The following is a 23,734-nucleotide window of genomic DNA, read 5'->3' as shown; positions in this document are numbered from 1 at the left end:
GTGCCACTGTACAGGAAAGCTAAGTAGTTCAGCGTGCTGAGGCCTGAGGTGCGCTTCTTTTTACGCACAAATGTAATTAATCTCCGGTTCATTTTTAAACTACAATTAAACTATCCCTTGATCTTTTTCCATCTCTCCCTTTCTTGGACATAAAATGAACAGGCGTGAGGAAGTATATAAGGACAGAGTTGAAATGATCGTAAAGGCAGCCTATAGTCTACGGTCTATGTAGCTACAACCTCTGGGCATTTATGGTTCGGCTGTCACCTACTTGGCACCTGCCTCTAAATAACCAGATAGCACCCATTATGCGCCACGTCTGAAGGGCTGATGGATACTTAAAAACACACAGAACTATTTGTAGCCGCCGTGTTACTTTTACCGCTGCCGGTTTATAACTGTAAGTTCATTGTGTTTTACGGATCACTGTGAATAAAAGGTCCAATAACATGTGGAGATCGGTGCGCGCTTCCTCCACAGACTGTCACCGCGCCGACAGGAGAAGGGAAGAAAGAAAGACAGAGAGCCTGGAGTTTATTTATTAGTGTAGTGGGTTATCCAGATGTGTGCGCTTTCTCTTACTAGTGTGTGTGTGTGTGTGTGTGTGTGTGTGTGTGTGTGTGTGTGTGTGTGTGTGTGTGTGTGTGTGTAAATGTTAAGTGAATGTAGACAAAAGAGGACAGAAGAAAGTTTTGGTTCTGCAGCACTTTGATCAAACAGTGCAGGTATTTCTCGGTGTGTGTGTGTGTGTGTGTGTTTGTGTGTGTATATGTGTGTGTGTAGGCGGTGCGCTGACTCGGGTTGAGAGAGGCAGCACCACTGCCGGACACACAGAGGGAGAGCAGAGGCAGAGGAGAGAGGCTGCACTACAGCTCTCCTGGTTGGAAATCTGCTCGGCGGATGTTTCTCACAGACACTCCGCCGTGCGTCTTTACGCTCAGAGATCATCCAGTCCTCCTGATCCGGTCTCTCCGCTTCTCTGTCCTGTTTTATCCCGCAGCAGCAGCAGCAGCAGCCTCACCTGCGGAACCACAGCGGAGGACAGCGGACACTTTGCTGACTGACAGACACCGGGACGGACACACAGATACTTTTACGATGGAGGGGAGCCGGGCAGAGTAACTTCCAGCAGCAGCCCACGCCGTCGGAGAGGAGAGCTTCACAATGACCCGTTAAATTCCTGCCGCCGATGCTTTCTCAGGAGAGTGGATTGACCATCTCCTAACAGCACAGGAGACGAGCAGAGAGGCCTTTTTATTCGTTTGTTTCAGTCTTCAGATGGACCGAGTGCCCTCGGCACTGGCCGCTAAGATGCGCTGGATCACGCTGATGCTCGCCGGCTTGACTTTCTGGGGCAAAGTGACTATTTGTAACTGTTTCGACTACGAAGAGCCAGACTATGATTATTATGAGGAGGAGAGAGCGGAGACCATTGACTACAAAGACCCGTGCAAAGCTGGTGAGTGCTGCTTTTGCTCTTTTTAATCATGAAATAAAAGTGAAAATGAGTGTTTTTGCGCGGTGATCCTGCCCCTCCTGCCCTCCAGCGCCCTGGCTCTGAGGTGGCACGTGTATGTGTGTATGAGGGATGACAGCCGGTGTGTGTGTGTGTGTGTCCAGATGCCCCTCGCTCCCCACCCTTCATAACCGATAAGTCAGTGTCTGTGGTGATCCCGCGGGTGGATGCCACGTGCAGCCCGGTGACGGTCCTGCTGCTGAGCCCGTGTCCTCCTCCAGAGGTGCACGCGCGCGCACACACACACACACACACACCGTGCGTGCATCACCTGTAGGCAGGATTTTAGGTCCTGATTGTATCTGAAATGTTGGTGCCTATATGGAAAGGCTGGCTGTGCGTGCGCGTGTAAGTTTGTGTGTGCTTTTGCGCGTGCGTCCAGATGTGAAATCAACCATCAGCGAAGATGAGAAACAGCTGGACTCGACTGTACCAAAACACGCGCTGATACACACACACACGCACACACGCACACGCACACTCTCTCTCTCTCTCACACGCACACACACACACACACACACACACACACACACACACATACACACACTGCTGTGATAAAGATTTAGTTGGACATTTAAATACAGGCTGGGGCTGCTGTGGAACAACAGTGTTTGGTCTCAAAAGACAGACAGATGTGTGTCTATATAAAGAAAGAAAGGACTGTCTATGATAAATCATATATTAATGCTTTGATTGTGTCATCTAATTGTTTATTGATTGCTGATTTAAAGTTGAGGTTTACACATTAAAATGTCTGTTTTTTCAGTCAGTCCATATATTTTAGGTGTTTTATAGGTGTGTACGTGTGTCATGTGTGGTGTCTGTGTGTGCTCCACCCAAATGAACTCATCTTTTCAACACAAAGCCTGGAGATTCACTTAAGATTTTATGTAGTTCCTGTATTAAACAAGGTTTTCTGTCATTCCTTTTTTCTTTTACTACATATTGTGTGTCATGTGAATACAGTTTTTGCTGGTGACCAGTAGGGCTGCACGATATGATAAAGAAAAAAAAAAAGTGTTTGTGTGTGTGTGTAACCGAAAGAAAAAAGATCATTTTTGCATCACAAAATTTCATTTGTGCTGAAAAAAACTAAATTAAGGTCATGATTATGTGATATTTGTTGGCGTTTATTCCACACAAACATTTTCATACATCTAGAGAACAAGATTTGCAAGCCAGGGTATCTCTGCAGCACTACTCCATTATGATGCTGTTTTTCTTTTATCAAAAAATCAAAGCCTCTGTGATTTGGATATTGCACTTGGTCATATTGCAATTTTCATATTTTTATTAACTGTGTAAATCTGTCCATTTGCTTATAATTTGAATATTTTCACTTCTGATACCAATATAATACTTTAGTTTCAGTAACGATAGTGGGAATGTACTTTCTGTCGACTGTCTTAGATAGAACGTACAACCTAGCTTTATTTAGGCTATTATTTTAGAAAATAGGTCTTCTTAATTCATCTTTAGCACTCATTCATATAAATTAGTTTTTTCTACATTATTTTTTATTTGATATCTTCGGCCAATCCAATCCATCAAGAGGGAAATGCATCTAAATTGTAAATGCTAAATAAATCTCCTTGTATCCTTGTAAAACAAGATAAAGGCATCATGGTAAAATTATATTCAATAGTTTAGTTGAATGAATAATAAGCAATTGTAAAAGTCTCCATGGTGGAGTGCTGAGGGTGAATTAAACAGTCTCACAGTCTGAGGAGGCTGAGAAGAAGCTGCTCTGTAGTCTGGTGGGACAGCAGTGGATACTTCTGTATCTCCTGTCAGCAGGGTGAGTAGGCTGTGGCTGGGGTGGCTATCATCTTTTAGTTTTCTTTTGGGCTTTGCGCAGGCATCTCACCTCTCCAATAGGTGGTGTCATGATTCTCCAAATCTGCGACTCAATTTGACTTTTGATTTTAAGTTCACAATCCGATTAGATTTTTTTAATTAAAACACAGACGGCTATGCCATGTGTAGACTATCGAATCTTGATTAGTAAAGATCAACAGATCATTTGTTGTATGCCCTGAAAACTGTATTTACATTTTCAAATACTTTAAAAAGATGTGGTGTTGTTTTTTCTTCAGATGTGCTGGAGGCAGCAAGTAGCTGCAGTGGGAGAGAAAAAAATACTGGTAGAACTGCAGATTCTGGCTTTGATTTTGATCATCTTGTTCAATTTTCGATGTAATATTTAGATTGTGACACCACTAGATATCACTGATGCACAGTAAATGGGCACCAGTTATGTTCTGGGTCACCCACTGCAGAGTGATAAAGTTTCCTGAAGAAATACAGCTGTTTCTGAGCTTTATTTTCCATGGTGGAGATGTGTGATGTCCATGACAGGTTCTCTGTGATGTTGATTTCCAGGAACCTAAAACTGTTCACCTGCTCCACCTCAGCTCCACTGATGCAGAGAGGAGTGTATGTCTTTGTCTCCTTTTTCCAAAAGTCAAACAAATGTTGAGCAGTAGGCTGTTGTCTGTGCACCACTCTGCAAGATTTTTGATTTCCTTCAGATGTTACGTCTCATTGTTGTTTGAAATTAGGCCGATGATTGATGTGTCATCTCAGAACTACTGTAATATCAGTGCCTTAGCTTGAGAAAAACAGATATTTAGACACATAGCTTTGACTAAACAGGACAAGAACACTCTCAACAACAACTCTCTGTCCAGACCGTGTAAAAAAGCTCAATAATCAGTCAAGATTTTTGCTGCATGTTAATCCTCCTTCAGCATCATTCCTGCAGAGCAGGTGGAGGAGTCTCTCCTCCTCTCTTCTGTTTGCCTTCTGTTTGTGCACAGTTGCAACAGAGATGTTGTAAGACCAGTAAGCATCTTCTTCATCTAGATTTTTGTTATGGCTACACCCGTCTGACTGCGTGTTGACACGCAGATGTGTTTTTGTGTTCATATGTGTTTTAATGGCACTTTGCAGCCTTAATGTTGTCCATGACGACACGTTGGACTGATAAGAACTCCACCCAGACGGCTGAGCGTCCACACGCTGACCGACACACATTCCTCACATACCAAATACACAAACCTGACAACCCTGGACACTGGCCAGTGTGTATGTGTGTGTGTGCATGTGTGTGTGCATGTGTGCATGTTACACTGATCTCTGTGTGGGTGATTTTATGTTGATACTGCAATCCCATGACTCTGTGGTTTTTAGTTATGCTGGCCTCAGACCCTTACCGTGTGTGTGTGTGTGTGTTTTTGGATGGAAGTCTGGCAGGTTAAAGGGAGACAGTCAGTCTACATATGTTTGAGTAACTGTGCAACTCTTGTAGGTTAAAATAACTGAGTGAGAAAACACAGTCAATGTTTTTATTTGCTGGAAATATCAGTGTACATAAAGAACATATTCATACTGTCGATTTCTCACAGCAGTTGCACACACGGGTATCCCGTTCTCCAGAGCTCTCCTTAATTGATACCTGCCTTGGTTTCTTCCTGTTTAGTAAAAGCACGTGTGCACATTTTGCCAAAGCTTTTATTTTTCATGTTATCTTCAAGGTATTGTTTTGCCTTTTTTTTTAGATAGCTGACTGTATAGAGTAACCAATAATGTAGAGAAAGAGAGTGAAGGGGGGCAACGTGGTAAATCTCCCTGTCTGGACTTGAACCGAGAACATCACATTTACATAGCATGCATGTTGTGTGGAGATTAAATGCAAATCAAATGTTGCCGTCACATCATTCATGCCAATTTGACAGCTCTGTGCAGTCTGTTCTTCCACAAACAACCAAGGGACAGTATGAACATTTGCTGTAGCTACGTAAGACCATGCACATTTACTGTATGTGTGAAAGATTGCAAACATTTTATTCTACCACTCTACATTTTGCTCTTGTCTACATACGTTAAGTTAACAGCACATGGATCACATCTACATCTGTTTGCATCCTTACATTCAAGGTAGAATATTCAGGATTTATCAGCTGCTGTTTGTAAAGACACCAAAGAGAGAGTACATTGCTGAATCTCTTTCCCAGGTCATGGAATATTGGTGTTTTTGGTCGGTTAAGTGTCCTGAACACAGTAAAATAATGAGAGATTACTCTAATAATAGTACCATACGTTGCTTTTTAAGAAAATACTGTTTCCTCTTCCATTCTCTTATATCATGACAAGCTTCTTAATGAGGTAATTTTATTGCATATGATCTGCATTTGCATAGTGTGACGACAAATGCTGCAACGATTAGAAGACTACTAGACTGACAAAAGATTTATCGGTTAACAGAATAGTCTCACCTTTTAGTCGCTGTTGTTAAGCCTTAAGGAGAATCACAGGATTCTTATCCATAGATTAACTTCTCTGTTTCCGTAGAGCGGTGGATGTTCAAACACCTGTAGAGCTTCTCATTTGTGTTGACTCAAAAGTTGGGGTTCAAAGTTAATTCTTGACCTTGGAAACAGCAGCAGAGGAACAACAACAACAATTTTGACAGAGATGGTAAAAGTACACATTCTTTACTCAAGTAGAAGTACAGATGGTTGTGTAAAAACGATGGGTACATGAAGAAGTACTGATTTAACTCCTTAACTCAAGTAAAATTGACAAAGCACAGGCTCTGACATTTATTCAAAGTATAAAAGTAAAACGTAGCCCGCTGAAGGACAGTTCTACCCGTTATTTATGTGCAAAGCTGACTGAAGCTCACCTTTTCTCAGTGGTCGAGTCTCCCTTTTTTCTCTGTTTCATCTTCTTGTGTCCCTTGTTTTGTCTTATTACATCTGTCATGCATGATACACACTGATGGATACACCAAGGAATCATATTTTCAATGTGTAAAACTAAAATAACAAGCCAAGAGTGCAGATATTTGTATTAAAAAGTAGGGAGTAATAGTGAAAAGTAAAAAGCACAGTAATGAAATATTTGTACGTTGTTTGTTTCCAACTCTGAATAAGCAAATTCCAAATCTGATAAGCAATTAATTTTTCATTCAGGTTATTCAAGTATGCTGAGCAAAAATGACAAACATTCACTGATTCTGGCCTATTTATCTGTTTTATTTAAATATATTTGGGTTTTATACTGTTGCTTTGACAAAGCAAGCAATTGTACATTGGCACTGAGAATGTTTAATGGGCATTTTCTATTTTGAGAATGACTTCTCTATTGAATTTTTCCATTAATATATTCACATGATTCACATATAGATGCACAGCAGCTCACTAGATGCATATATTGAATAACTGCATATATGATAGTGTAAACAGAAACCAAATCATTCTTTTACGCTGTCTTATGCTCATGTTCCAGTTACACAACCACATCTCCATAAACATCCCACGGTCAATCATCAACATGTCTCTTCCTATATACATATGTTCTCACATAAAGCTCTATCATCTGAACACAAACACAGATATATGCACACAAAAGCACCAGTTGGAGTCTACACATGAATGTACGTGTGCTAAAGTTGACAAGTTTTCAGTGTCTGTGAAAATACAACCAGAAATGAATTTTTTTTGCATATGAAGATCCATCCATAAATTGAGCAAATAATTAACAGATGAATTGATAATGCAGACAGTTGTTAGTTGCACCCCCCACTTTGTTGTGTGTGTAAAGACTTGGTGGCGGTATCTGTGTGTGTGTGTGTGTGTGTGTGTGTGTGTGTGTCTGTGTGTGTGTGTAGCTCGTAAGAAGTGGAAGCGCGGCTCATTCCAGGCCTGACCCTGTGGCATCGGTCTGAGTGGTTGGTATTCCGCCTCCTGTTTTTGCTGGGAAAACACAGGGGGAATATTTGGCTGTCTGCTTATCTCCTCCGAGTCCCGCGCTGGTAGACAGGAGAACACACACTTCCAGGCCTTTGTGAAGTGATTTCCCTACGCGAACGCACACATGCACACAGACGCACACAGTCGACACACACACACGCAGAGCTCCCTCCATTCACCCGCGCTTATCTCTTCCTGGTTGTCTGCATCCTGCTACTCAGCTGGAGATGACACACACGCGCGCACGCACACACACACACTCGTACAGACGTGCGCGGGCTCACTACGCTCACTCAAGAGTCATTCATGCTTCCTTCCAAATCACTGTTCTCATAAAATGCTCGCACACACGGAGTGAAAGCTAAACAAACCTCGATGTCCGAATGAAGCTGCGGGTCAATTCTTCAGGAGTGACCCGAGAGACCGACTGCCTGTTAGTTCTCCTCTTCAAACACAATAGTGGAGTATCATAGGAGTGTGTGACAGTACAATACATAACATACATTTTCTCATGGGTGTACATCTCTGAGCTCGAAGGGATGAAAAAAAGGGTGTAAACAATCTAGGGCTGTGCCTGACTCAGAATTCAGTCAGATTTGGCTGTTCACTCTGAATAATCCACTATTCGTCCCTTTTTTTCGTGTAGCAGTACAGCTGCAACCAACGACTCTTTTCATTGTCGATTAATCTGGTCATTATTTTCATGTTTTAGTTGGTTAATCGTTCAGTCCATAAAATTTCAAATATTTCTGAAAACCTGCTTATCAATCGCAATTTTGCTCACAATATTCTGGCACCAAAAGTGACGTCTTCAGAGAAAGAGAGAAAGAAAAGCAGCAAATCCTTACATTGAAGAAGCAGGAACCAGCAATGTTTGATATTTTTGCTTGAAAAATGACTGAAATGCTTAATCGGTTGTTCAAAATAGCTGGCAGTTAATTTTCTTTTGATCAGTTAAGCTGTACTATTAAGCAACACTTAATCAAAATGCCAGACTTTTGAATGGGGTTTGCCTGTAGGAGTGTCACAATTCTCTAAATCTACAATTCAGTTTGACTTTCTACTTTAAGGTCACGATTTGATTCAATTTTTTTAAATTTAAGTACTTTTTAGCACTGCCATTGTTACTATTTAAAGTGTTTAAAGAGTCTATATGGTTTCAAGTATTATATAACAGCCAGTAAGCTACCCTGTGTCGTCTTTGGGGTGTTGCTTTTTTCTTAAGTAAGCAGTGGTGGAAAGACTGGAAGAACTGCTGACTCTGTCTTTTGATTTGATTCTTGAAATTGAAAGCTCATTTCGATCAATTTTCAATTTAATATTGAAATCGACATTCTACCTACGCCGGATTGGAAATGTGCAGCAACATTTTTTGCTGACACTAGATATCAAACAAAAACCAGAGACTGTATTGTAATAAGTTACTGTGAGCTGTAAAATCGCCACTTCTAAACAGACGACGTTATCTTGGAGCCTGACCGGGAAAGGCCTCTCTCTTCCTCCAGTCAGCCGCAGTTCCCCCGTCTCAGACCCACTATCATGCCCGTGCTGACCGCAGCTGTCAACAGCAGTATAATCCAGGCTTCGCTCAGACTCACCCTGGGTCTTGCCTGTAACAGTCTCAGACATCTTCAGCGAGCGGACGGGACGACTTGACATACCGGAATGATTTTACCCCAGAGAGCAGCGTGAAAGCAAAGAACGCTCGCTCTGCAGCTACTTCAGGGACCCAGAAGTACACTCCACACCGTCTGACAAAACAAACAGACAACAGAGACTGCTCGATCTCAGTTGACTGAAGGATCTCTCAACTTTCAGGGGGGCAGCCCTAAAATTTCAGATAAAAAAAAAAATTCTGATTTAAAAGAAAAAAATGTGTTTAAATGTAGAAGTGTTTTTGTTTTGTTCATCATGCACAATCTGAGCCGGTCCATTTAGAAGCATCTGCAGTGATGATTTCGGCAAATCCTGGAGTGAGGAATTATTCTTTTCTGTCTCCACACAGAGTCAGGTATAAGAGCTGATATGATGATTAATGTCGACTTCATGAGCTCTTAAGTAACATGAATAGTTACATCACAGTTTACATGTGTAGTCTGAACCAGGACCTTCCACTTGAGGGACAGTCTCCACCCTGCTGCCTGCATGAAGTGGTTTCATGTTGGCTGAAACTCATTCTGATGCTTAGATAAACACTGATGGGACACAGGGCTTGTGGTATACATCACTGTTGTCTTTTTTTCTTTTTTTGTGTTTACAGGTGTAGCACATGCTAGCAATTTAGTTGTTTCCAGTAACTCCGAGACTTTGACGTAATTTGTATCCAAACATTTTTTGTCTAGTCCCTGTACTTCCATTTGGAGTTACCCCCACCTTTTCCAGGGTCTGGTGGCGGTGCTTCACTCTAAGCAGTTGCGTTCTTAAAAGCAAAAGAACGTTCTCATTATGTTTCAGTCACTGTGATGTCGGTTCATCATAGCTTGATAAACACAACGATGCACTTGTTTGTCTGTGTCAGAAAACTGTGTACTTTGTAAAAGACTGAAGTCGGAGGGAATTTTTAGAGTTTGTAAAGGCTGTTTGATCACCACAAACAGCCAATATAATGTCAGCTGTAGTTGTCGGCTAGTTAGAAAAATATGCCCCGTGTGGGGCATGTGACAGTTTTAGAGGTTTCACGATTCAAAACAGACATCTAGAAGACTTACCCGAAACTGATGCATATATTTATTTCCAGTAAAGAGACCTGATCCCAAAAGGACCTGAGGAAAGGAAATCCATACGAACTATTTAGTACACGAGAACAGTGTGTGAGATATTTTTGTATGACTGATTGAAACCAACATTATACATTAGAATGAACCAATGATTTGCAAGGTGTGTACTATTTGGGGGGAAATACTACAGTATACAAGCACTGGGCCCTACTATAATTAGGCCACAATGCAATGCAGTAGTAATGACAACAACATTAATAGACACAGGTGGACCAAAGCAGCTCTGGTTTGACATCAAAAACATCACATTGTAAAAGTAAGTCAGGTTTCACTTTGCTGGGTGCAGTTATTTAAAGTCAGTTTATTGTTGACGTGGGTTACCATGGCTTTGCATCTCCAACTGACAAGGAGGCTCTCACAGCTAAATTCCACCAGGCGTAGCAGTGCCTTGGCACGTCCCAGAAGTGGTTCTCCGCTCCACTCCGCTTCAAATACGCGCCAAGTATATTTTTGATGGATGTCGCGTCAGTTAGCACAGAGCAGATCAAATGGGCAAGAAGTCTGACACAGAAGAGGCAGGGAGACTATGGTTAAATTTCAGAATAAAATGGCCTGTGCAGACTCACGTTTATAAAGACAGACAGAAGAGAAACTATTTAACCATGTAGCCTGCTTATCCATGGTAGAAGCACAAAGAGCAAGGAAAGAGGACCTAATCAACAAAATCTGAGCAAGTAAACATAATCAGGCAGGCAAAACGCACCTCTGCTGAAATGCTTCTGAAATGCTGCTGGTGGGGCTTGCAGCCGTGCGGAGGACAGATCAGAACCGTGGCACAGACATGCCGTGATTGGTGGAATTGGTGTGTCAGGATGTGACTTCATGCACACTGAGCAATGCGTCAGAAAGGAATTATATTAGGCATTAGAGGTACTGACACGCAAACCCGAGACTCTCGGTTACTGGCAACCCAGTAGAGCCATAAAAGCCAGTACGTAGTTCATGTCGCTGTTTCTGTGATGGTCAAAAACTTAGAAGGAACTCCAGTTCTTCCTGTGACATTTCTCCAGACACTCTACTTCCTTCCTACATACATTCATGAACTGAAATTGTACAGACTTAGGATAAACACAAATTATCAGTCAGAGTGAATCTGTGTCTCTTCACGTTCACTTATATGTCTTTGAAGTGACTATATGTTTGCACTGCCTTAAAAATTTGCCTTGAATTTAGTTTGAACACAACTTACAGGGTAACTTCAGTATTTTTCATCCTGGTCCATATTTTCCCATAATGGGGACAACAATTTTTGAAATCGGTTCAGTATGAGGGAGACCTTGAAATGGGCAATGCAGGCAATGTAATCCTTATGAGCAAGTAAGTCAAATAAAAGTGCTTGTTTTGCTTGACAGAAGAAAATAAAACTCATCGAAACTATCTTGGGTTATCTTTCCACTGTTCCAACAATCACCAGCTCTGGTTTGGTTGAAGTAAACACTTAACCTGATGGTTTCACATCTTACACTGTGAATTAAGTCTTTTTTTTTTTTAAGGTTTGGTCTTTCAACCAAACCAGAGCTAGTGATTGTTGGAGCAGTGGAAAAACAAGCCAAGATGGTTTTGACGAGTTTATTTTGTTGCTGTGGACTGTGAATGAAGTGTGTTTTACAATGTCTGGTGGCTTTGGTGAGAGCAAAATAACAGCTGTTTCTGGTTAAACAAAAAGGATCACAGTCTTTAACATCTCTGTCGGGATGATGGGATGATGTTGTCAGACACTCAGAATAACAATCTGAGCCTGTCAGTGGCAAAAACAAGCACTTCTAGTTGATGTATTTTGATGGATTGCAATTGCCTATAAGGATTACGTTGCAGCTGGTTTCATGGCTGATGGCTGCAGTGCTCTCTCTCTCAATACTGGGCCAGATTCAAAAATTGTTGTCCCCATTATAGAGCTGCAAGAATTATTCAAGTAATCAATTATTAATCGATTATTAAAGTTATTGCCATCTATTTTGATAATCCAAATTTAAAATATACTGAACTAAACTAAAAGCAGTATGTGTGCACTCAGCTAATGTCCAAAAATGAAACCAAAAGTCAATTTAGATTCTACTATAAGTTTCATAAATTACTGGTTTCTGGTTAAGATGTATAGAACAGACTGTGATAACACTTTGTTGACTGCATTTTGTTTAGTTTTTTTGGCTGTTGTAACAGCAGAAGCAATACATAACCCGTATTTCTGGATTCAGTTGGCACTTTAGTGACTGATGCAAGTTTAAAAGTTCACACCTTTGTATTCTCAGTGCACAGGTGTATTTTAACCATCTGAATGTGTGTGTGCTCGTGCCCATGTAAACTGTATGTGTGCTTTTGAGTCTTTCATTCAGAGAATAAAGCCCACTATGTCGTGACAGTGAGCTGCAGCTACCGTTCACCCCTTCCCCCATTCTTCAGTAGGAAGGAAACTAGAGCAATGTGTGTATGCATGTGTGTTTGACACTGTGGCTGCGTTGTGTGTGTGTGTGTGTGTGTGTGTGTGAGCGGGAGGACGAGCGGTCTCACTCATATTATATTAAACAGGATTTTCCCGAGCAGAGTGCTCCTGCCACTGAGCTTCCGAAGTCTTCCTCAGGATTCCCGCCTCAGCACAAACTCTGCGGCCGCACTGAGAGCCCACTGTTTGTTTTGGAGCATCATTGTTCCGGAGGTGCAGAAGCCATGAGTCAGCACCGCCATCACTCCGCCCACCTGCCACGCATTGCTCAATTATTAAATGTCTGCCTGCTTTTATGTCACCTAGCTTTTCCTGATGGTATTTATAGCAGCAAAATTCATTCGCTTACCCCCATTATTGGCTGAGGAAAAGCCACCTTCTCCTTACAGTCGAACTCTTACTGTTTTCAGCTGCCCCAAGTATTGTAGGAACCCGGCTGTGGCCACAAGCACAGCCTCCCCGCATCATATGACGCATTACGTATGAAGCTACACACTCTTAGCTAGGTCTGCTTGGTTAATATTTTAGCTCCTAACAAGCCTTTCTGTGTTTGCTGTATAAATGTGCAAAAGCAGAAATGCTAAGTCAAGGGCAACTGGACTTGCTTTAGGTTCTTAAAGGCATTTTGCCTTTTATCCAAAAGGCTTCTCCAGCTCATGCTGACTGGTGGGAAGTCTCAGGGATTTAACCTCCGTAGGAGTGTTTACACCTTGTGAGTCTTAGAGGTCACACGTGGGTTGTTTCTTCAAGAGCATAAAGCAAACCCAGTAACTCTTAACTCAACACTTCTACAGCCCCTTTTCCATACACATGTGCTGGCTTGCCATGACTCGGTTTGTCTGAAGGTGTGTCTTTTAACTGATGACGTACCTTTCTTGAATCAAGCAGCTGTATAACAGTTTCGTATGATGTAAAAGCTTTTATTATGATGCAAGCTCAGGAAATGGTTGGTTTTCATCAGCAGTAACTTAATACAACTCCAGTACAGCTGAATGAAATGGTAAAATAAAGCAGATACATGAAAGAACAAACAGCAACACAGAAGAGACTTCAGACCACAGAAATTCAGTTAGTTGCTGCAAAAGTACTGAGAGCTGAACACACATAGACTTTTAAAAGCATGTGTCTTTCTGATCTGCTGCACAAACATGATTTGAGTCTCACAAATATCCACTTGTTTGAGGGGGAGAAAGGGGGTCATCATGGGTTGGCCGCAGCAGATGAGATAAACATTTGCTTAGAGGCATGTCGGGTGCCCTTTTAGCCATTTGGAGATGGTCTATCTCGGGTGGAACTTGGCACAGTTTGGCATTTTGTAAATGGTAATGGAAATAAATATCAGTGTGACCTGCTTTGACTCGGCACAGCCAAAAGCACCAGTTGAAAAACTTCATAGATATATTATGGCCTGGATGTCTGAGAGTGTTCTCAGATGTTTTTTACTGTTTATGCAGAGAAAGCAAACAATGGCCAGTTTTATGCCACTATAGAGCATAATTTTAAATAAACATCCCCACATTATTTCTACTAATAGCTAGGAGCAATATTAACCACATTATGTTAAACTACTGACCATAATATTGCCAGAATGGTTTACTGAAATGCTTACAAAGTAACTAGTAAACTGCACAGTTTCCCTTTTGACATTGATTTATCTGTGTCCATAATTTAACAAAAAACAACTCAGACTCTGGATCAATCAATTGGATTTCCAACAGCACTGTCCGTTGGTCCTTGAAAGTTATATTTAGGACTTGTGTGTAGCCAGGTGTCATCAAATGTGTAAGCAAGCTCAAGGTAGACCATTATGTCACGTATTACCCACCATACAAAGCAGCTAACTATGCTACAGAAAACATTTAAATGTAAACAGTCACTATATAGCTTTTCTAAACCGTTATCCTCATCCTTTATCATGTCTTCCCTGCGTCATCAGGTTAGTTTTACTGACAACCAGCCAACTTTGTTCAAACTTAAAGAAACCAAAACAGAGAGGAGTTTGCTCAATGTTAATATCACACATGTGTAAATGTCCAATATTCACTCCTTTTAGCTCGTAGTTTTAGTTTTTGGTCTTCACCAAGCCAGGGAACCAGACAAATCTTTGAGCTCATGATTCATTTGCTCTACCAGGTATGTCTGGCTAAGATTTTGTTACTGCATTGCCTATTTCTTGCATCAAATGTTTACAGAAACGCATTTTACTGTACTGTTGTAGCTGCCCCAACTTGCATGTGTCACACTCTCCACCACATTGCACTACATCGTTACTTTGATTGGTTACAGTTTTATCCAATTGGCAGAGGCATTTTGGTCTGCACCTGTTGATAACATCACGTTTAAGAATCAACAGAGAGATTCAGGCTAGTCTCTACCAGCCCCTGAGGGAAATATTGATGTTATGAGAGGAGTGAGAGTAAAGTTGTGACTGGACAGCCAAGAATGAGCTGACACTCAGTATAAAGCCCCATAAAGCCGAGGCGAGCTGCAGATTCAGGTGATTGTTCACTTTCACGTTGTCACATTGTTTTCACATTTTCATTTTTGTTATAATAGAAATATTTGCTTTAACAAACTTTCCAACAGTTTGAAACAGCTTGAATATTAGCCAACTTAACTAGGGATGCACCGATTGACCGGCCAGAGACTGGAATTGGCTGGTTTTGAGCATGACCAGCCCTGAACGGCAACCAGCCAGTCAGCATCACTTATCTGATTCTGTGGCAGCCAAATTCACACACACGCTTTGCACGATGGTCATCTCTAAACTTAACTGGATTTATTAACTGTAATCTGTATATGAAACTCATTATTGTTAGTAATTACACTGATGCTATATCAAACCTCAAGCTATTCACTTGCACCCGATGTACAAGCTGGCATTGTCCTCTGTTATGAAAGTTTCATTTGATCTTTATTCTTTGCCGGGCCTCTGGGTGCTCACACAGGACGCACTGATGGTTAAATCGAGCCATGATTGCCTCCCGTCACAATGTCTGGCCAAACCCATGACCTGCTGGAGAGGAATCTCAGTGTCACAGTAATGTGATTAGGAGGTTACACCAGCTCTCTCTTTGTGTGTGTCATATGATATTATGTTATTTTTGTCTCCTACTGAACATTTCTTTGCCTGTTTCTCCTTCAGTTCATGTGGTGGAGTGCTCTTAAAATCTACACTCTTTTTTGAAGATGCAGATGTTCCTTTGACTTTGCCTTATAACATTTTAAATTCAGTCACAGTGTAACAAACAAACACAGGGCTGATTTAGCAAAATAAGTCATGAACCTTTTTACTTTAAATTATCTTATTTTTATCTTCACCTTGTTATTTTGCTGTGGTTTCACGGTGATGTTTTGGAGTGCTTCCCACCGCTGACACCCTGTTTAGGTCTGATGTGCTCTTATCAGGTCACAGACGTTGCACAACAGCAGATTTGGATTTGTGGTGATTTACAACTGTGTGTTTCACAGTATTTTGCGTTTATTGGATTTGTTTATGATCAGTCTGGGCTTTATTTCCAGGTCGTTTCAGATGTCCACTTGTTTGTCTCGCTGCTCTGCCAGCTGTTTTTAGCTGTTTTCATGCATGAAAAAACTTTGCCTATCCTTATCTGTAGATAAACACATACACACAGACAAAAACACACACTGCGCTGGAGGAAAACGGTGATGTGTCAGTGTAGAGATGTGTAATTGGGTCTTTGTCAGTGTCTGGGACTGTGTTTAAGACACCAAAAACATATGATTAGTGTGTGTGCGTGTGGGTGTTTCAAGGTGTTTTTGAATTATGACATCCCAGATACATTATCTTTAACTCTGCACATGCACGCTTAACATCTGTTACAGAAAAATGCTGATAAAAGTCACAGCTCAACTTGATGGCAAACTGACATGTTTGTGATTACCATGATTTCATTAAATTTTCTTCTTCATTCCTGCATGATGACAAACAGTGCGCTCCTTTGTTCATGATTATTTAACATGAAGTCACGGAAGTTGAGATTATCCCGTCCTCTCTCTGTCTTTCTATCTCTTTTTTTCTACACATACTTGCAGTTGAAGGGTGGGGGTGTGAACTTTTTGCACTTGGACTGAGCTTCTACATTTTTCAGTTTTTTCTCTAAAAGCACATTTCTGACCGATGACATTACCGACTCCAGCATCTCTTCACATTGCAACACCTTACATAGCCAAGTGGCACATATTTATTCCATCTTGAATACTCACAAAGAAAACTGAAAGCAATCATATTAGTTTGAAGTGCTGTTTAAAGTGATGCTCTGCAGTTTCCTCCAGTGGACACTGGAGACTGTGGTTAGCTTTTTTTCAGTGCTGCAATGGGTTCAGACATCAAAACATCTATAGAAACTTCTCACAGAAACAGAGCATGTGGCATAATCCAGACCAGTATGCCTAGGAATAATGTCCACATTTGATGATTCCACATGTTTTGTATCTTGTGCTGACATTCAGTACAGCTGCAGAAAGTAAGTGTGCAGAGAGTTGGGGTAGTGGATCTGACTTTAATGCAGGAGACCAGAGTTTGCGCCCCATCAAAGACCTGCAGTCAACATTCACCTTTTTTTTAATGACCATTTCTCCCTAACTTCAACCATATTTATAACTGCAGTTTATTTACTGTTGCACTCATCTTTCCTGAACATGCAACATACTGTAGCTGACATGCACAGATGTTGTAGAAACTGAGAATTTGTCAAAACATTGAAAAATGTCATTAAATGTAATCAAGGGTTTCACAGAATCCACCACTATTGATGTTCTCTGTTGGTAGATTTGTTTTGTCCATTTCTCTCTACAGTTTGTTTGCATGCTATATATGTTTAAAATAAGTTATAATTTTTGCAAAACATAACACTATACCATGCTTCCATCCCAGTCCCCATAAGCTAGGTTTGTCGGGCTGGCCAATGAATGACAGGCATCAACGACCCAAAACCCAAAGATAAAAGATATTCAACTTACTATAATACAAAAGAAGGCTAAGAAAGCCAATAAATATTTACTATTTAAAAGTCGGAACCAGTGAATTTTCTGCATTTTTAAATAAGTTGTGTAATAAGTTTCTACTTGACAGGATCATGTGTAAAGATTCATACAGAAGCAGTGAACTGTATTCGGCCATATTCTGACAAAAACTTGACTGTTGTGATATGTATTTTTTGAAACTTCTCGCTGTTGTGATCCATTTTAAAGGCTGTACATCTAAGATGACCACAGCCTCCATTCAGACTACAAACTGTTAACAGCAGCCTTTTCATCTCGCAGGGGGTTGACTCACCTAGCTGGGTAATACGGTGCTCTGCACTTCTTGGACATGTATTTTTTGTAACCTTGCCCGAACTGCAGCACCTGTTGTTGCTCACAAAGGGTTAATATGGATCAAGCAGCTTGAACAATGATTACTTTTAGAGAAAATCCTCAAATGGGGCCGAGATAATCTCTTTTTAATATTACAGTACATTCACAGTCACAGTTACATACAATATAATAATATCACACAAGTGAAAGGGCTTATACACATTCATGTTCACACACACACACACACACACACACACACGCACAGACACATCTTAGCCCACCTACAGTGTGACCTTATATTTGCTTAATGAGGAGCTTAGTGCGATGTGTGTGTGTGTGTGTGTGTGTGTGTGTTTGTGTTAGATACACCCCAGTGAGTACAGCATGAGTGCATAACTCAGCAGTGCATAATTCTCTACGGTATTGTTCTGCAGTGTCGGTAAAATGTCAAAAGAACAGATCCTGAAAGTAAAACACAATGTTGGAAATGAGTCATAAAATGAATTAGAACTGAATGACATTGTCTGTATCACTATATTTCTATATAAATTATTACTATAAATTTGAACATTATATCGAATGTGGGAACATATAACATCAAATCTGTTCATGCAAACACTCATTCTGTTCATGTTTCTCTGGCTGTGACCACTTCAGTCATTGCAACATCAGTGCATATCTCAATCTGGAGTCTAAGGTTGAGTCTAAGTATCAAAGTATTGATACTTTTTCAATATCAAATGTTTAAAAAACAGTACAATGCTTTGATAGAATCAAAAGTACCGAATTTATAAAAAAAAAAAAAGGAAAGAAAGAAAAGATCAGTGCTCATTAAAGACCTCAGTTCTGTTCAGTCCTGGCTGAAATTTGGCTTGCAGAAAAACAAACATTGTGACTAGGTTGTGATGTTGTCCTAATGTGTAAATTAAATACATGGTGGCTTTGAGGTTATCTCACAATGGAAACTATGAATATTGAAGCAAGAGACAAATCCAGTATGAGACTGGATATGAAGAAGTATTGCCTTAATAAATGTATCAAATGTAATGAGTAACTTTAACAAATTTTTTTTTTTTAGAAAAAAAGTTAGTGTTTTATCGTTTCTTATATATGTAAAAACAGATTACAATTAAGCACTGAAAAAAATCACAACCCGACTGATGTCTGCTTCATAGTCCCTGACAAGTAACAGCTAAGTATATGACTTTACTGTATTGTAAGTTATTTTGTTGTTCTCCTCTGTACACGCTCTCCCTGAGGTTTCCTCCATTTTTTTCCTGACCTGATCAAGTGTCTAAAGCAGAGGTTCTCATTTTTTCTCCCCTTTCAAGATAGAAAATATATGTCATGTAGGTCCCCTAGGAATAATTTGACACAGTCAGTTTTTTAACCTTCTAATTAATTATGTGAAAGAACAATACAAGTGAAATGTATTAGAAATATATTACACATAACATAAAATAAACATTTGCACCATGTAAACACAGAATAGCCATTTATATTTATAAACATATCAGTAAAAAGAGTTATACATTGTTAGATTAGAATATTACATGTGAACTGTTTTAAATTTAAAAATTCAATTTCATATCATAACCTGATGTTATGGACCCCTACTTGAGAACCGTTGGTTGAACCATTGTTTGTAGAGTTTGTAAAAGCCTCCTGAGGCTAAAGAAATAAAATTTAATTTGACTTTACAATGAGCTGAAAATGGTTCACAATCACAGGACCTGTTTTTTCCCTTTATTGACTATCAATAACATTTGTTTCATAATATTCAGCAGTATTAAAATTGCAAAAAAGACAGCCATTCTCATGTTCTAAGTTTTCAAAAAGTGACCATCGTTGCTTCCTTTGCCCCTCGTGTACTCAGGCTCTTGATAACACCAGGTACATGATATCCAGGTAGAGGGGAAAGGGAGCGGGGAAGCTTCCAGCATGCAGAAATCAATTTTTCAGCTGCTGTAAGCCCGGCTAATAGCCCTCACTTTTTGATCAGTGTCAAGCCCAAATTGGACCACACAGAGGCTCTGCTGTACATCTGCTTGACATTTTGTTACAGAGCTGCAGAGTAAAGTTGCGGAAAGTCGTCATTAGTCTTGTTTCACTGAGAAGTTGATCAATACAACACAAACTGGTCTCCAAACAGCCACCATGGCGGGAGGTGCTGGAGGCATGTGAGGGAAGTCTGCCTCTCACTTTGTGTTTGGTGCATTACTCTCGCGCGTGTGTGTATCTCTGTGTGTGTTTGCTGCAGTGCCCCTGCTGAAGGGCGAACAGTAAGGCCCTGGTCAGCATGATGTAGGTCTCGTGGGATGTCCTGGGGTTTTTGGATCAATACTTTTCCTCCTGCATCTCCCTGCCTCACTGTCCTCACCCCTCCTCACCCACTGGCTTGACTTTGGGCTATTTATGGTATCTCTATGGATTAACAAGACCCCAACAATCAATGGACCAAACTTACTATCACTGTACTCTCCCTCCTCTTCTCGCTTTGTAGCTCTGCTTGTGTCAGCTCCTTTTCTCTCGGAAACTTTTAGTCCTTGTAGTTTCTCTTGTTGTCCTGAAATATCCGAAACTACAAGCTGCGTAATGTCACAAACACACTGTCCCGCGAATAGAAACAAAAGCCAGGGGAGTATCATTTCTGAGGCAGGTGCAATGTCATACGGTAAAGTATCATATTGCAAATATCATTTTGCCGGTGAAGTGTGAGTTTCTTTTAGACGTAAGTGGATTTTTTTAGACCCATTTGATAGTTTTGTAACACACCATGACACCACTTTGACAGAGTTTGCAGTAAAGCGGGGTGTCAGTAGAAATTGTGGAGCCTACAGTGCAATTTGGTGTCAAAAGAAAAAACATTTGCACCAACGCCTTTTCGGACCACATCTTAGTGCAAGTGCTGGTGTAAGTGTGTTATTTTTATGGCTTTATGTGGCAAAGCCAACATCAACCTCTTCAGAGTCAAATAAACCTCTTTTATATGTGTCTGCTGTCCTGTTTGACTAGTGACTCACTGAATGCAGCCCTTTTTTAGGTCTCTTAAATAAAATAACACACAAGGGAACAAATTTTATTGCGCTTGTTTAAGTTTGTTATATCTGCACATTTCATTACTGTGTAAATAATCGTTTTCCAGCTGCAGATATGTCACGAAAACTGTAGTGACATCACAAAACAAAGAACAAATGACAAGAACTGATGTCATTGGTTGTGATTGATGTCTACCACGACATTGCTATTTGTCCTAATCGGTCTTCTTGCATCAGTAGCGGTGTAACGAGTCAGCACCCAGTGCAAGATTCTCAAAGCGGGCCCCGCCCATTACAATCAGATGTAATATAATATAATATCAGAGGTGAAAGCATGCAGCTTTAAAACAACCAGCAACAGTGAAAGGCAGCGAAATGCACTGCACAGTTGACGTGGAAATTAAATGATTACTAGGGAAACAGACCGCCATGAAATTGACAAGGAGTCATAAGAGCAAGATCAAGATGGTGATAGACTTACCCACCTAGGATTCGATGTTACGGCTCCGTAAGAGATGAAAACATAATTGGAGACAGTTCACCTTCACACAGATGAAAATTTAGAATAACTGGTGACGACGACACACCTTCACGTTGACAACATTATTCATGTCTGCACTTTGGCATTAGCCTATAAACACAAAACACAAGTTTGTAGGTTGATTATTAGTCAAATTAATAACTCATGCTTGCTATATTGTCTTTCTTTTTAAAGAATTATTTTTGAAAGTTTTGCTTTTCATTCTCGGCTGCTTCTTTCAGTTTTTTTTTCTTCTGATGCCCAGTTTTATGTTTGTACTCTGTTGGTTGTTTCTCAGTGACTTGCTGTCTTGACACTTTGCTAGCTAAATCTTTTGCGTCTATTTTGCATCGCCGTAGTATTGCACATGTCCATAATTCTACACCAGCACATTTTGTATATTTCTGAACATCAAACTATACATTCTCATTTAAACTCTAAGTAGAAACATGACATAGAGGTATGAGTCAATAAAATGTATGCTTGTATAGATACAACTTGTTTTTTTGTTTTTGTAATGTTATTTATTCTGTGAATGACAAAGTTTGTGACACTGTGAAGTCATCAAGACTTCAAGAAAATAATTGGCAAATTAATAATGAAAATAACAGTAAGTTACATCCCTACATAGTTGATTAATATGGATTTTGATACCACTCTATTGTCTGAATGCTACATATGAAGCTATAACCAGCTGCTGGTTAGCTTAGCTTAGCATGGAACAAGAAGCGGGGTGAAACACGGCTCTATTGAAAGGGAACAAAATCATCCTACCAGTACCTCTAAAGTTCATTCATTAACACCTTGTATGTTCAAATTTTCACCTTCGTAGAGCCTGTTATTTCCCCCGAAACCCTCCAGAATCTTCACGCTATCCTTATCCTTTAGTCTAAGTTAAGTTAATCAACTGCTGGCTGTAGTTTCACACTTATCATGCAAATATATCATCTAACTCTAACTAGTAAAGAGAATAAACATATTTCCCAAAATATGCAAGATATTATAGATGATAAATTTTAACGATATGAGTTTGAATGCAACACATTTTATTTAAAACCTTTTTCTCATACACAGTATTTTTGTGTGCTTTTTCATGTTTTCTTCTTGTTTTAGAGTAAACCTTTAAATGGCACCTATACCTGCCTATATAATATGTAGTATTGTCTACATTGTAAATACATGACATGTCATTATAACTAGATGTACTGCAAACAATAAAAAAAAATACATTACAGCATCATTTAGATTGGATCATTATCTTCATATCTGTCTTACCAACATATCATATACCACCATTCAACAGCACACACTTTCAGTCTGTATCTGATATCGTGATTTGTAAACCATCTGTGGTCATTGTGGTTTTCTCCTCACTGCAACAATAGCTCGGAGTCGAGCACAATGGCACCCTGACCCCCCGTTTCCTTTAGTGGCAATCCTGATTAGCTAAGTGACAAGCTTCTCCCATGCCATTGTTAATGTATTAGTGTCCTGGATCCCTCAGGAGGGCAGTAACTGCGCTCAGCTAATCATTTAGTGATGGTTATCAGTCAGTTGTTCATTGTTAGAGGCCTGAAGATATACTGTAGATATGGGAGGAGGGGGAGACATAAAATTAAAAAAGTAGGTGAACAAGCGAGCCAAGATGTGAGAGGTCGGTGATAGAAACACAACTAGGTATATATATCACAAGTTTTAATGTTGTGAGACAAGAGAGTCAGAAAGGATTGGGAAGGAAAGTTTTTGAACAAAATGATAAAGAGAGGCAGGGAGATCAGGGATGCTGTGCGAACAGGAGTGAGAAAAAGTGTTTGTTTTGGTCGGTAGATGCACTCTTCCTGTCTTAATGTTTTTATTTGACTCGTCTTTATCTGCTGTTTTTATCTGTGGTGTTTTATCTGCTGTTTGTTTTTTTGTTTTTTTCTATGAAGCACTTTGTAACCTTGTTAAGCAAAGTGCTATATAATTAAGGTTTATTGTTATTTTATTATTATTACAACCCCACAAAACCACAGATAATGTTATTTAACGCTCGAAATATTGAACACGCATTTTTTAGATATTGTTTGTGGGGACGGCTTGATTTTTCATGTCTGATACCGATACAGATGCCACAACCTTGGATAATAACCTCTACAATCCAGTATTTTTCCATCTCTCAAACAACTAAGCTGTTAGTAATACATTTGTATGGAAAACCTTTTCTTAACCTGGAAGCTAAAAAAAAAAAAGTCAAACTGTGAAACAAACGTTCTACTCCCCTAAAAGAAAAAAAGAAAAACCCCACAACATGACTCTCCGTTTTCAATACAGCTGCTTCTTTTTATTCAAAGTTTTTCTAGCAGAGACCCTTTAGCAGTATTTTGAT

The 23,734-nt window shown here is 40.0% G+C and overlaps 1 protein-coding gene across 3 annotated transcripts in view; it reads left to right on the top strand.

Annotated features, from left to right (window-relative positions):
• Nucleotides 1-23,734, top strand: part of tll1 (tolloid-like 1) — a 77,852-nt gene that overhangs the window by 5,764 nt on the left and 48,354 nt on the right. For 2 of the 3 annotated variants that reach the window (XM_084715081.1, XM_084715080.1), the window contains exon 1: nucleotides 844-1,459. In XM_084715081.1, coding sequence (XP_084571207.1) covers nucleotides 1,279-1,459 — 181 coding nt within the window. In that variant the 5' untranslated portion in view covers nucleotides 844-1,278. Of the gene's footprint in view, nucleotides 1-843; nucleotides 1,460-23,734 lie in introns of those variants that run through there. The other variant, XM_084715079.1, reaches the window with a different exon arrangement.

The sequence above is a fragment of the Lutjanus erythropterus genome, chromosome 3 (genome assembly GCF_056507025.1).
Source record: "Lutjanus erythropterus isolate fLutEry1 chromosome 3, fLutEry1.hap2, whole genome shotgun sequence".
Taxonomy (NCBI): domain Eukaryota; kingdom Metazoa; phylum Chordata; class Actinopteri; order Lutjaniformes; family Lutjanidae; genus Lutjanus; species Lutjanus erythropterus.
This window is presented reverse-complemented; position numbering and strand designations above follow the sequence as displayed.